The following is a 12,627-nucleotide window of genomic DNA, read 5'->3' as shown; positions in this document are numbered from 1 at the left end:
ACTTCATATTTCTTTTATGAGCAATCAAGCAGAAATTTGATCCAGCGATATATGTACATTAATGATACAAATCTATATAGATATTCAAGGAAGACGATGTTGGGAAACAAAGAGGTTGGGTGGCATAAATGTACAAAAATGTGGACCTTGGTAAGTTTATGAGCAAAATACATTGGGCATGTATTTTATATATAAAGATATTTATATCTAAATTGCCAGAATAAAGGGAAGCTCAAATGTCTACACAGAAAAATTGAAAAGCTAAGAAAGGTCTGAAATGAAACTTGAAAGAAACATCTAGTCTTGAAGGAAATGGCAGTGATGTCGACAGATGAAAATTCATCCAACTGATTTTTTTTCTGTAAAAATATAGTGAGGAAAAAGAAAACTCAGAACAACCAGAGGGAGAGAGTGCGGGTTTTACGTGGACAAGAAGACGCCTCGAAACCACAGCCTTTATGAAGGGATTCATCCATCCAAAGAGAATGGGGGAGTGAGGATTTTAAGCAGAACCAGCTGCTGCTTTCTTTTGAGACAATTGATCAGCTGCTGCTACCTCCTCATTTTTGTCCATTGCTTTCCTTGCTAGTTCGTAGCCTGCAAAGTTCATGGCGCCCAAAGGAGCGATCCAGAAGAACCTGGGAAGTGCTCCTTTGAACAAGCCGATGGGGCCTTCGTGGCGAAGAATTGTAACGAAAACAAATGACATTGACACTGATCGACCTTGAGCTGTCATCATTCTTGTCTTCATCACATCGAAAGGTGTTGTAACAACAGCAGCTAGCCCGCCTGACAATGCTCCAACTGCAATTGTTTCCCATGGCTCAAGTTCTCGTGAAAGAAGTTTCTCAACAGCCTTTTGAACAAACAATAAAGAACATGTCAATGACTCAACATTGCAAATACATAACTGTCTCATTATAACTAGTGGTTGGTGGTTATTTTATCACGTTATGGATTTTCCTACTTAGTAGATATGAGAAGCTGCCTCATGGTTATGGAAAATATGGCTGTGGCAATTTTGAGAGGTAAAGAATAAAAAAAAAAAATGAAAAAAAAAGATTAAATCTTTGTATAAACTACGGATTGATGTGGAAGCTTAATGATACGGTTAAAATTCAGAAATAGGTGACTTAATATAATAAGTCCTAGGCCAAGCTGTCTTCCAGTTTCCTAGAAAGATGGATTAGGTGGTGGTGAACTCATATTTTCAAGCCATTTGTTTAAGAATTTCCTTAGGCCTGACCATGGTTGTAAAAATCACGGGTAAATAGACTGCAAAAGAGGATTGCTACATTAAAAATGTAATGAAAGATTTTGAAAAGAGATTGAGAGATAGAATACAATTACACACCTTTTTGGATTCCGCATAAAGTCCCATGCCGGCAACATAGAACGGAACTTCCCTACAAAGAGTGGCACCAGTTCCACGGAAGAATCCCTTTAGGCCATCTTGGTTCCAAGTCCCCAGAATGGCCTGACCAACATTGTCAAAGAGACCTGCCTGCAACCTCTGCTTCAATACCTCACATGGGATCCGCACTGCAGTCCCTAAAAATGTACTCCAGAATGATGCAAGGGATTGCACCTACAAGAAATGATGTCATTTGCAATATAAGAACCATGGTTTATCATAATAAATCGCAGAACACGTCTTAAATTGAATGAAAAAAAAAAAGTGGTCGATGAGTCTGTAATGTTGGTACATCTTATGCAGAAGAGTGCATATGATAGCTTTCATGACAGACAGTTGAGTAATAGTTTTTAATATTTTGTACATTTTCAAGGAGAGCTTTGAGATTGTACCGAAATATATAACCATGTCATTTTCAAGATTTACCTTTGTATTTATTTGATTTCTTTACCGAGTATGACAATACACGGGAGACTAAGTGTCAGATTCCCCAAGGATTAGCATGTACACAAGAATACCTCACTTATCTATGTCATATAACAACTTGCCCATAAAACATTAGCCAGTTTATCAAGCAGATAAACTAGCAGCGATGGTGAGTTTATGTATAATCAAAATAAAGGACCTAAAACAACCCATAGTTTTCCAACCTACAAGATACGTGGAGGATACTATCTTATGCCACAAAGAAAGATGATATGAGGATTGAAAAGATATATGAAGATCTTATATTAATATCTCCATTGAGGCATTTAAATTTTATGAGCGCAAGTTGTGCATGCCATAGGGATACATGAAGATGCATGTCATACCCACCACTTTTAATGTTTTGTCTGGGTTCGTCTTTGTTTAGTTTGTTTGGTTGGCTTTGTCTTTTTCCTATTTTGCTCTTAGTATATTACTCTTGTACTTTGAGCATTAGTCCCAATAAAGAGGCTTGTCTCTATTTCAAAAAATATATTTGAACAGCCAAATAAAATAACAAAGAGGAAGGGCATAAGAAAAATAAAAAGCAACTGTCTACAGAAAAGATCAAGACCAGGCTCAGTATATAGAGAAGTCTCTTCAAAGGACGTGTGATGCAATTCATCTTGAATTGGATTCCTACCTTTTGATTCACATGTTTAAAATGGGTACCAAGTTAGCTAAAAGTATTAAGAAAACAAGGAATTATATAGCGATTTGAGAGGATATGGAGGATTTGAGGAATGGCTCTCACCCAATGATTCCACCGTTTGTTTCATCATTGAGAATCGATGGAGGTGTGGCATGGGAAACATACATATGATGAGCAATGTTGTTCTTGTGGGAAATGGTTGTTCAGATTCCCTCATGAACCCGAAGTATTGAAGTATTTGGTAGTAGCTGGTAAACATCCCGATGTCTTTTGGTATTTTTTTAAGTCACAGTAGCCATCCCTAGTATGCATCATACTTAAATCTAGTACAGGTTCCAACCCTAAAATGAGATATTTTTTCTACTTCCAAAATGATTAGAAAAGGAAGAAATTCGAAAACAAAATTTGGGGGAGAAGTTATAGAGTAAAATCAAATTCAACCTAATGTTCCTATGGCTGGCTGAATCTTTCCAAAAAGTTCAGTTTTTCCTTAAGCTTCCTTTGTAACTTTGTCGACATTAATCAAAAGTAAATAAAAAATGATAAACATACAGAGAAGTCTAAAAATCACCTGTATATCTGGGAGTGTTGGGGCTACATTTATCAAAAGAAGCTTAGTAGCTTCAAATATTCCAGTTCGCAGACCATGACTACAATATTAAAGTGAAGCGTCAAGAGTTTGATATCAATATGGCACATAAAAAAATTCCAATTGATGTTGCTTTGGTGAAAAGAAAATAACCTTGAAAATTGTCCTAGAATGGCTGGAATTGAGCCACGGTATAGACCTTGCACACCAATCTGTGGAATCCTGGATATGATTTCAGGGAAAGGCAATGTTGATGCCTGTACTCGAGTCTAAAAACCATGAAAAAGAAAAAACTCAAGATGAGCATGTTGAGAACAGATCAATCCATCAACATCCAAGTAGAAAAATATTTTCCTTAGCAAAGTATACTGTAATTGGACAAGTAGAAAAAATTTAAGCAAGAGGTACTAAAATTGGTTCAAAGAATTTGCCTTAATTGTATCGATTGGGAACATTAAAGAAGTAGACAAAGCACAAGAAAGACCCCCAGCCAATGCAGATCTTAGAACGCTGCCAGCAGGTATTTCCACAGGTGGTGGAACGGCAACAACTGTAGCAGCTTCAAACCAGATACTCCTGTATCAATTATTAAAGAAGTTACAATGTTAAAAATCTTGGAAGATCATAAATAAATCCTAAATTCATAGTCAATATAAAGATTAGCAGGTAATAAGCATCAGCTACCTCAAATAGTATAACTTGACCATTTTATGACCAATATTCCAATTTTATGTACAGTAGCAACGTACACATATGACAAAAGAAAAATAGCCAAAAAAGATGGACCATATAACTTTAAGGGTTTAAATTAAGATATCATATAATTATGACTAAAAGCACAAAGTAGAGCAGTTGTAATGCTTGTAATTACTCTATAATGTTAATTCTCAACAACTAGAGTCCCCAGTAAGTTTCTGGCTCTAGGTTTGTTTCTCATAACCTTTTTCCAGTTATACTTTTATACTAAATGAAGGTTGGTCTTTCCATCCAATAAACAGATTTTTTTTTTTTTTTGTTTAAAAAGGAAAACACAATCAGGAAACAACGTCAATGGTAATTAGGTTGCATGATAGGTAAAAAGACCAATGGTCATCATAAATGTCTAATTTATATTTACCACGAGGGGGTCTTGGAATATATAAAATAAAAACTCTAAAATGCAGCCAACACATCGACATTTACTGTTCCTAAATACATAGATATTGACTCACTTGAGATGATTCTTCCTAGCGATCAATTAGAATAAATACAAAAAATTCTTACACCAGGTACCATTTTAACCATGCACATCATATGATTATCTCAAGAAAATATATATTGCCCGAGCAGACTAAGTCGTCTCTTTTCGGATAATAAGCTTCAATTACTCCATGATTACAACAAAAAAGAATAATAGTAATAATAAAAGCTCTTTTTCCCCTTTCTTTCTTATATTTAAATTTGAAAGAATCTCAAGCAAGTGCCAAAAAATATGACGACGAGATGACCTTAGAATCACAAATGAAAAACTGATCTTACCGTGGATCTTCTTGCAGTCGATCTGAAGGAAGAAGCAACATAAAATTTCGAAAATGTCCATATGATATAGATTCTTCAGTGTCTGCATTTAGAAATCGCATCATAGCAACAGCATTGTCTTCATTGGCAGGGAGTCCAGCATTCTTAAGTGATGCCAATATTTCACTTTTTTGCAAAGTCCCTGACTTGCTCAGACAGAGAGAAGTGTATGCACGTAGAATGGTTGGTTCCTTCTGTTCCATGAAGGACAAAAATTGCTTCCAACCAAATGACTTCGAAAATATGTGACTTCTAGTGCGATTCATGAACTCCCTAGCATATCGTTTGGGCAATTTTCTCTTTCTAATTGCAATTTCAAGATCCTCCATAGTCACTTGGCCATCACCGTCCCTGTCCAACTCCTCAAAAAATCTCCTTCCTGCGTAAGAGCATTAAGTTGGTAAACCTTTTACCCCTTGAATTAAGTGCATAAACTTATGGACCATTGGGGGTGTTAGTAGGAGAGCATGACATAAATACATATCGATCATGTGTGCCCAAGAAGAAAATAAGAACCCCAGAAAGGGGAAGGAGAGAAGGTGAAATTACTTGGAGAATATCTACTTTCCACACAAAGTACTATCGATATCAAAAGACAAACTACATCAATTTTTCAGTTATGGCCATTGGAGATCAGTACTTATCATTGGAAAGGAAGATTTTTAATTGTGTTCCTTGATGTGACAAAACAGAAACTCACTAAAACCATGGCCACGAGCTAAATTCAATCAAAAAGAAACATAAAAGTTGACTAGTTCTTAACAAATCTGTTAGATCCCTGGATTTTCCTTGATATAAATTCATCTCCTCGCTCTAAGGTAAAAGTTCCAAGAAGAACATGATAAAGAAATATCAAAGAGAGCTGCCTCAATGTACATATTATTCAATTAAAAACATAAGGATGGCAAGATAATTACAACAAATAGCTTTAATCCTGAAGTACTATGTTTAGTGCAAAAGAATATGAACTGATTGAGCATACCTTCAGCCTCTGTGTATCTGAAGAAGTCCTGAACTGATATCAATTTCTTTTTGTCAGGATAATCTTTAGAAGACCGCCCTACGTGTGGTAAAAGCTCAATAAGCTCGGTCAATGACACGGTAGATAATGTGGATCTCAAGCGTTCAACATTAGAAAGTGGAATGCTAAGGATACCACTCGCTAGTTTCTGTGGCGAAATGCCACTAGTTTCTTCCCTACTCTGAGCAGAGACCCCATCGTCCCCCTCGTTCACAGAAGAACTGACTCCCACTATGCCTGAAGGAACACCTCCAACTCTTGCAAACCTCAAGTTCCCAAAAAACCCATTTACTTCTGCTTTTCGACCTTCCCAAATGTTTGCCACAGCCTTGAAACGATCGACCTGAGGGGCCAATGGTGACTGTGGGGAAGTATCATAGCTCTTATCAACATATCCTGCCCCATCAAGATCAAACTTTTGAAGATTCTGTGTCAACTGGTCAAAAACAAAGCCTATTAAGCACTCAAATGGCACATGTTTTCCTTCATCGTGCTTCAAACTTTCCTGAAATGGTTTCTTATGTTGCTTTTCTTTCTGCCTTTGTTTTGACTCACGCGAAACTTTTTGCTTCGTGCACAAACCTATCTTTTCTTCCTCATCCGTTTTCTGTAATCGTTTCTTAATTGTTTTGAAAGGGCGGGGAAGAGCCTGAACAACATTGTTAACCAACAAAGACCAAGAGACGGCAAACTGCAAACAGTTGGCACAAGAGGCCTCCTCCTTACCCAAATCCTCCTCTTTCAATGCAGTATCAGAAGCCTCCGAATTAACCGACTTCCGAGAGAAGTTTCCCAAAAAAGCCTTTACTGGAACGTTAATCGATAAACCTTGTTTCCGCTTATCCCCAGCGACATAAGGACCCCGCTTCTTCGTACCACAGATCTCACCTTCACTGAGCTTATCCTCATCCTTAGGATGCAAAATCAATCTAACGAAATTTTCCTCATTCTTATGCCCGGGAAAACAGTACTCAAGATCCTTAGCTACTTTCCGGAAGCCCAATTCGACAGGAGAAAGCGCTTCTTTAACAACTTGAATCGAGTTGAAAAAAGATTCGATTGGGTCATTAGCAGACACCATTACTAACAAGTCCTAAACTACACAAACTTGGAAGGGTGGGAATCACCGAACTGCTCCAGAGACAACGGCAATCCAAACACACCATTCAAACAAACAACAAAGAAAAGTAGATGAAATTGAGAGTGAATAAATCGAGAAGAAACATTACCAGGGAGTGTGGAGGAGCGATTGAAGAAAAGGAGGATGATTGAATCGGAAAGCGATAAGAGAGAAAGAGAGGGAGTTGAAATCGAAGCGTAACACACATTTCGGCAGGGGGTCAAAAGCAATCCATTTGTCGAAATATATATATATATATAGAGAGAGAGAGAGAGAGAGAGAGAGGAGAGGTTCTAAGTCGCCATTGAAAGAGAGAATGGAAGAAAGATGAAAAGAAGAGGAGTGGAATTTGAGCAATGGTTTTGGTTTAAGCTTTGTTTGAGGAGAGACGAGTGGCAGACGAAGCAGAAGAAGAAGGAACCAGCAGTTGAACACTGCAAAGCCTATCATTTTTCCTTTCCTTTTTTATTTTTTATTTTTTATTTTTTATTTTTATTCGAAATAACTAAAACTATTTATTCAACCAAACAAATAATTATTATTATTACAAATATATTTTAATTTTTATGGTAAATGGTTTATTAGTCTCTCTCCTTTGATTTTATCATTTTCTTTCTAACGTATGGTGTCAAATAATCAAAATTTTAATCTTCAACTTCATATAAAACTTTTTAATATAACCTCAATATATTCAATATGATTTAACGATTATATCATCTGCTCTCAAAGGTTTGTTATTAATATAATCTAAAATTTTATTATAGTTTATAAATATTTAATCAATTTTGCTACTTTTAACCAATTTTCAACCGTTAATATACATAGGTCAAATACTCGAGAGAGATTCTATGCATGGTTCAAAATTGACTAAATAATAACACTAATATTCATTAGACAATAAATTTGAATTCAAACTTTTTTCTTCTCTTTTCAAAAGAAAGGGTTTGGGGATAAAACTAAGAGGTAAAGCTGACGTAAGGGCCTTGTAGGATGGGAGAGAGTAACCTTTGATTCAACATTGGGCTCTCAGTCCCCTTTTTCTTTCTCTTTTTTAATAAATTTGGATGAGTTATTCTAATACTTATCCACATCCTCATGACATATCTTCATTTAATACTCTTCTTATTTGCATCCAGGTCCCCCATTTTTAATTTAATGTTTTCATTAATTACTAATTAAATATAATTATTATTAATATAAAAAAAAACCTAAGTACGTTCATTGATTATATAACAAGTTTGGATAATACATAAATGAAATGTCAATGAGTTGTTGGTGGAAATTGAGATGCGGTAAAATTTAAGAATTGCAGTAAAATTTTAGAAAGTAAAAGAATAATTACCGGGCTTATGTGGAAAGTTGGGATAGAGGAGGAGGGGTAAAATAAGGTAATTAATGCGCCGAAGAAGAAAGTGTAGAAATGGAATTAAGATCCACGTGTGAGAAGGTGAGTGGAGAAAAAGTATATTTTATCGGGGAGAGCTCCACGTATCACCAATTTTCTTATTTGGATAATGATTTTGAAGAAAGCAACCAAACCTAACTTATTAAATATTAAATATGCGTATGGGTTGTAGTCGTAAATTTAGCAATTAAATTTAAAATGATTAAGTATATAGCAATATTTTAAAAAATTTATAAATATAACAAAATTTATTAAATTCTATAAATGTTACGAGTCTATCAACAATAGACCATGTTGCAAATATTGGTATATCACTGTCTATCAGCGATAGTTTTACTATATTTGTAATTTTTTTAAAATTTTGCTATATCCTTAATTATTATTACTGAAATGGTTATTCATTCCAATTTTCCATATTTTTATTTAGAAGAATATGATGTTCCAACAAAATTATTGTTAGATAAATGAGGAATCTCAATTCGTAATTATTATTATGATTATGGTAAATTTCTTATTAGAACACAAGAATTAATTAGAGTGTATTTTTGTATTTTGATTCCAAACCAGTTTCAATAAGCATAAAACTAGTACTGCTTAAACAGAACATAATATGAAGAATTATTTCCATTTCCATTTCGTAAAGAGGGGTCTAAGTGGATTTATTCAAAGATGAGGAAGTTGACTTGTAGTTTTGTTTAATCATGAGTGATTATTTTAAGAAGATAGAAAATTATTGGATTATTAGTTTGTTGTTCAGTTTATCCCAAATGACAACTCATCCATCACAAGTGGAGGATTGTAGAGTTGAAGACAAAAAAGATCTACACAATTATCATTTGAGGATTATCCTTTTCAATGAATATGTTCATAACACAAAGGGGTTTTCATTTTTTTTTCCTCACATCAGTTGAGATGTTGAAAGAACTTCTAGAATGGAGCTATCAAATATAAGAGAATTTTTTTTCTTTTTTTAAATATCTTGGAAGGACGGTGGTCAATTAAAATAACCGACCATACTTTATCAAAACAATACATCAATTTTCAAATCATGCCCATATGTAATGGTAACAAAAACATAACTCATTGGAACTACGTATATCTCGACAAGAAGTCGAATGCTTGAATCCTTCTAACTTAGCGTGCCAATTAACTAAACATAGTAATAAAAGAAATAAAAACAGCACACTGAAAAAAAAGTCGTTCTCAAGCTTGTTCGAGATAAGCAAAACGAAGTCAATAACTAATATTGCTCATGTCCAATCAAAGCAACAATATCTTTAATTCAAAATTATGATCCCAAAGATAGTCCTTTTGATTGTGACTATTTCCTAATATATATATATATATCCATCGTAGAATTCTCCAGTTAGATTTCTGAGAATCCAATGACTAGAATACAATATAAAACAATCTATAATCCTTGATAAGGAAAAGAAAGAAAACACAAACTTGACAAAGGTTGCTGTACAAATTCAACATCACATAGAGACTGGAAATAGAAAAATGAAATATGTCTAAAGAAAACACATTCGGATAACTAGTCCCCGTAGAGATTAGATAAGCGAATGAATGATACAATGGAAGGACAACACTATTCCCTGACTCCAATTGTTGAATGGACTTCACAATCGTTACTTATTTTTATGTTCTAGGGACCTTTCAGCATTAAAATCAAGTCCAAGTCTAACTATTGTATCTTGTTTCTCAGATTAAAGGAAACAAAATCGGGTTGGTGAGCATAGTGTTTGGCAGATTGTTTAAACTTTCGTTTGGAAAAGAAATTTTTTTTTCCCTTTTTTGCAGGGTTCCTAAAATTCAAGCAGCAAACCTCATTAAAATGGCGATCCGCTGCTTTTTGATTTTCCGAGTAGCACGTCCTTGGCTTCATTGATCTTAGAAGCAAGATAATGGCTACCACCAGCATCAGGATGGTTCGCAATCATAACCCTTCTATGTGCTTCCTTAATCTTATCGGTAGTTGCATTCTCTCTGTTAACCATCAAGGATAACTTTTGTCAATCCCTACAACATAAGCTACTTAATGGCGTGAAGTGAATGAAGCAATTGATAATATAGATGCATTCTCAGTGTTTTTTTATTCAACAAGATGTTTATGGTGGATAAGTTAGATAAAGCCCACCAGTGGCTCTTTTGTTTTTCTCGAGAATAAGAACAATATGTACAAGTGGACATCGAAATGCCATTGCCATGTTTTTCAATAGAAACTAGAACTCACGTATGGAAGCATTGCTTTCTAAATGTATCCTAAAGAAAGTAAGTACTTTCACAACCTCTTCATGAAACATCAGAACCAATAATCTTGTTATTATCTAACTGATTATTACCATCAAAACAAATGATCTAGATAATACATTTCCCAAGGTTTCAACAATGAAATGTAAGGGAATAAAGAAACAAAAAATCTGATCTCTCTTTAAGGGCAATGTTAATAAATGCCTGGGGCAGTGGACCAAAATAGAAGGCTTAGAAAGAACGAAAATATTCCTAAATGACCGTATTTGGAACATCACATTCTGTTATATAAATATGAATGTGATGAGATCATTAACTGCATTAGATTTTTTCTAAAGAAACAGAATGGCTTTTAAGATCCCTACTACTCAAGTAAACTGCACCAAATTATGAACTTAAAGAGATTGGATTACCTAATACCAAGAATAAGAGCTGCTTCCCTTCTTGTCATCGTAGGACTAAAACCACCTTCATAGAATTTGCGTGATCTGGCTTGTGGTGGCCGTGTCTTGAATGCTTGCCAAGCTCTAATTCCGTATCTACCAGCAAGAGCTGCAGCAGCTACTGCAAGGCCAGCAAGGAATGGTGTAGCCTAATCCACACCTAGAAGTTTGTTAGTCTTATTGCAACATCAGAACTTGAAACTCGCAGTCGAACATAAACATCATTTACAAATCCGAATTAGTAGAATTAAAACTTGAAACCCATACCCTTCCTTTTTTTTTCAGAAAAGAAACTATATTTCATTAAAAGAATATACAACGGTAATAAAAAAAAAAACAAGCACGATGAAAAGGAATGGGGTATGACACAAGCTAAAAGACGGGATTCAATCCAAGAGAATAACAATAAGCTCATAATTACAAAAAGGTCTAGTAACCGACACTCATGGGATTAAATAATAACTGTTCATCAAAGAATTGCGAGCTAGCTAGTTAGAAGGACACGTTTTTCTAACTGAGTCATTGAATAAAAGGGTGAACTTAACCAACGGGGATTCTTTAGGGGATGTAAGTAAGAAAGAGAGTAACCCTCCATGATCTGAGATACTCCAAGTCTGTCAGAGGAAGAGCTCTCTAATTCTTCCCCAGTCAGTACCATGAAAAATAATATTCAGTTTCATCTCCTTTCTCCATGATCCTAATCAATTTTATTGAATAGTGGAATGCTGCCAATTAGCAAAACATGTCCAATGGAGCACTTTCCCACTCCTAACTCTCAAGTTTACCACCAACAGAAAAGTGTTGTAAAACAACCCCTATAATCAGTATTGAAAGAGCCATTGATTCTATTTCAGTATATAATGCCTTCCATAGAAGCTTGATAGCAGAAAATAAAACCCAGTCAATGAAATTGAGATACTTAATCGCGAATTGAAATTCGTGAATGAAAATAATTTGGCCACGACTCCAAAATCAAAACCCAGGCGATATAAAGTCCCAACGAAATGTGAGCAACAAGAAACAATAATACAGTGTACCCTTTACAATAAAATTTCAAGGGCAAAATTGAAATGATTTTTACACAAAAGTCCAACAAGAAGCAAGTAGTAACCCCAATTATTCGCAAGGATCAAAATTAAACAGACATCACAAAAGAAAAACAAGTGTGGATCATAAGAACGTAGAAATGAGGGAAGAGAAATGATGGAAAGGTTTGAAGCAACATAAAGAAAGAGAGAGATTTTGCTCACCATTTGAGTGAAATTGCAGTGGTAGAAGAGAGAATGTGAAATTTCATTCAGAAATTCGGATCCAATTTCCCAGTCCGAAGCAAACCTAACTCAATTCTCGGAATTACAATGACGAAGCAAAGCGCCTTCGGGTTTCACTATACAGGGGCGATGATGATGAAATTGGTGAGTTTTTCATGTTCTGTTAAAAGTGGGTTGATCTAATAAATTTACAATTTTATACTTCGTCTTCAACAAATTACTAAATCAAGGTAATTTAATTTTGTGTTTACGATCAAATTTGGTAAATAGTTTCAATATTTTTTTAGTTGGACATGTCTTCAAGATAATATAAAGTGTCTGAAGAGAGAATGCCAATATTTTTTCAGTTAATTTGATTAACATAAAAAGACGAAGAGGTTTGAGAAGTAGAAAAGAAAAGTGTATACATGCACATCTAATTTGTAATTTTGATCATA

The 12,627-nt window shown here is 34.8% G+C and overlaps 2 protein-coding genes across 2 annotated transcripts; both read right to left on the bottom strand.

Moving 5' to 3' along the window:
* Positions 1–54: 54 nt before the first annotated feature.
* Positions 55–7,260, bottom strand: LOC101221928 (mitochondrial substrate carrier family protein C). The gene is made up of 8 exons (XM_011657591.2): positions 6,928–7,260; positions 5,660–6,829; positions 4,639–5,056; positions 3,552–3,696; positions 3,274–3,389; positions 3,103–3,181; positions 1,355–1,588; positions 55–856 (listed from the first exon to the last, which is right to left on the bottom strand). Exons 2-8 carry the CDS (start codon positions 6,777–6,779, stop codon positions 503–505), a joined length of 2,466 nt encoding a protein of 821 aa, XP_011655893.1. The 5' UTR covers positions 6,780–6,829; positions 6,928–7,260; the 3' UTR covers positions 55–502.
* A 2,254-nt stretch (positions 7,261–9,514) lies between these two features.
* LOC101208470 (mitochondrial import inner membrane translocase subunit TIM14-1) lies at positions 9,515–12,501 on the bottom strand. Its single transcript, XM_004142388.3, has 3 exons — positions 12,170–12,501; positions 10,890–11,068; positions 9,515–10,212 (listed from the first exon to the last, which is right to left on the bottom strand). Exons 1-3 carry the CDS (start codon positions 12,170–12,172, stop codon positions 10,056–10,058), a joined length of 339 nt encoding a protein of 112 aa, XP_004142436.1. The 5' UTR covers positions 12,173–12,501; the 3' UTR covers positions 9,515–10,055.
* Between the last annotated feature and the right edge of the window lie 126 nt (positions 12,502–12,627).

The sequence above is a fragment of the Cucumis sativus genome, chromosome 5, assembly GCF_000004075.3.
Source record: "Cucumis sativus cultivar 9930 chromosome 5, Cucumber_9930_V3, whole genome shotgun sequence".
Lineage (NCBI taxonomy): Eukaryota > Viridiplantae > Streptophyta > Magnoliopsida > Cucurbitales > Cucurbitaceae > Cucumis > Cucumis sativus.
The sequence above is the reverse complement of the archived record's forward strand: the minus strand, read 5'-3'. Positions and strand labels throughout refer to the sequence as shown.

What these genes read in the sequence shown, in the direction of transcription:
- LOC101208470 (XM_004142388.3), bottom strand. An exon ending in GCTCTTATTCTTGGTATTAG is followed by an intron (nt 10,213 to 10,889) that starts GTAATCCAATCT and finishes GATGGTTAACAG; the next exon opens with AGAGAATGCAACTACCGATA.
- LOC101221928 (XM_011657591.2), bottom strand. Translation starts at nt 6,779, where the DNA reads ATGGTGTCTGCTAATGACCCAATCGAATCTTTTTTCAACTCGATTCAA. An exon ending in TCCCAATCGATACAATTAAG is followed by an intron (nt 3,390 to 3,551) that starts GCAAATTCTTTG and finishes CATGGTTTTTAG; the next exon opens with ACTCGAGTACAGGCATCAAC. An exon ending in ATTCTAGGACAATTTTCAAG is followed by an intron (nt 3,182 to 3,273) that starts GTTATTTTCTTT and finishes TTAATATTGTAG; the next exon opens with TCATGGTCTGCGAACTGGAA.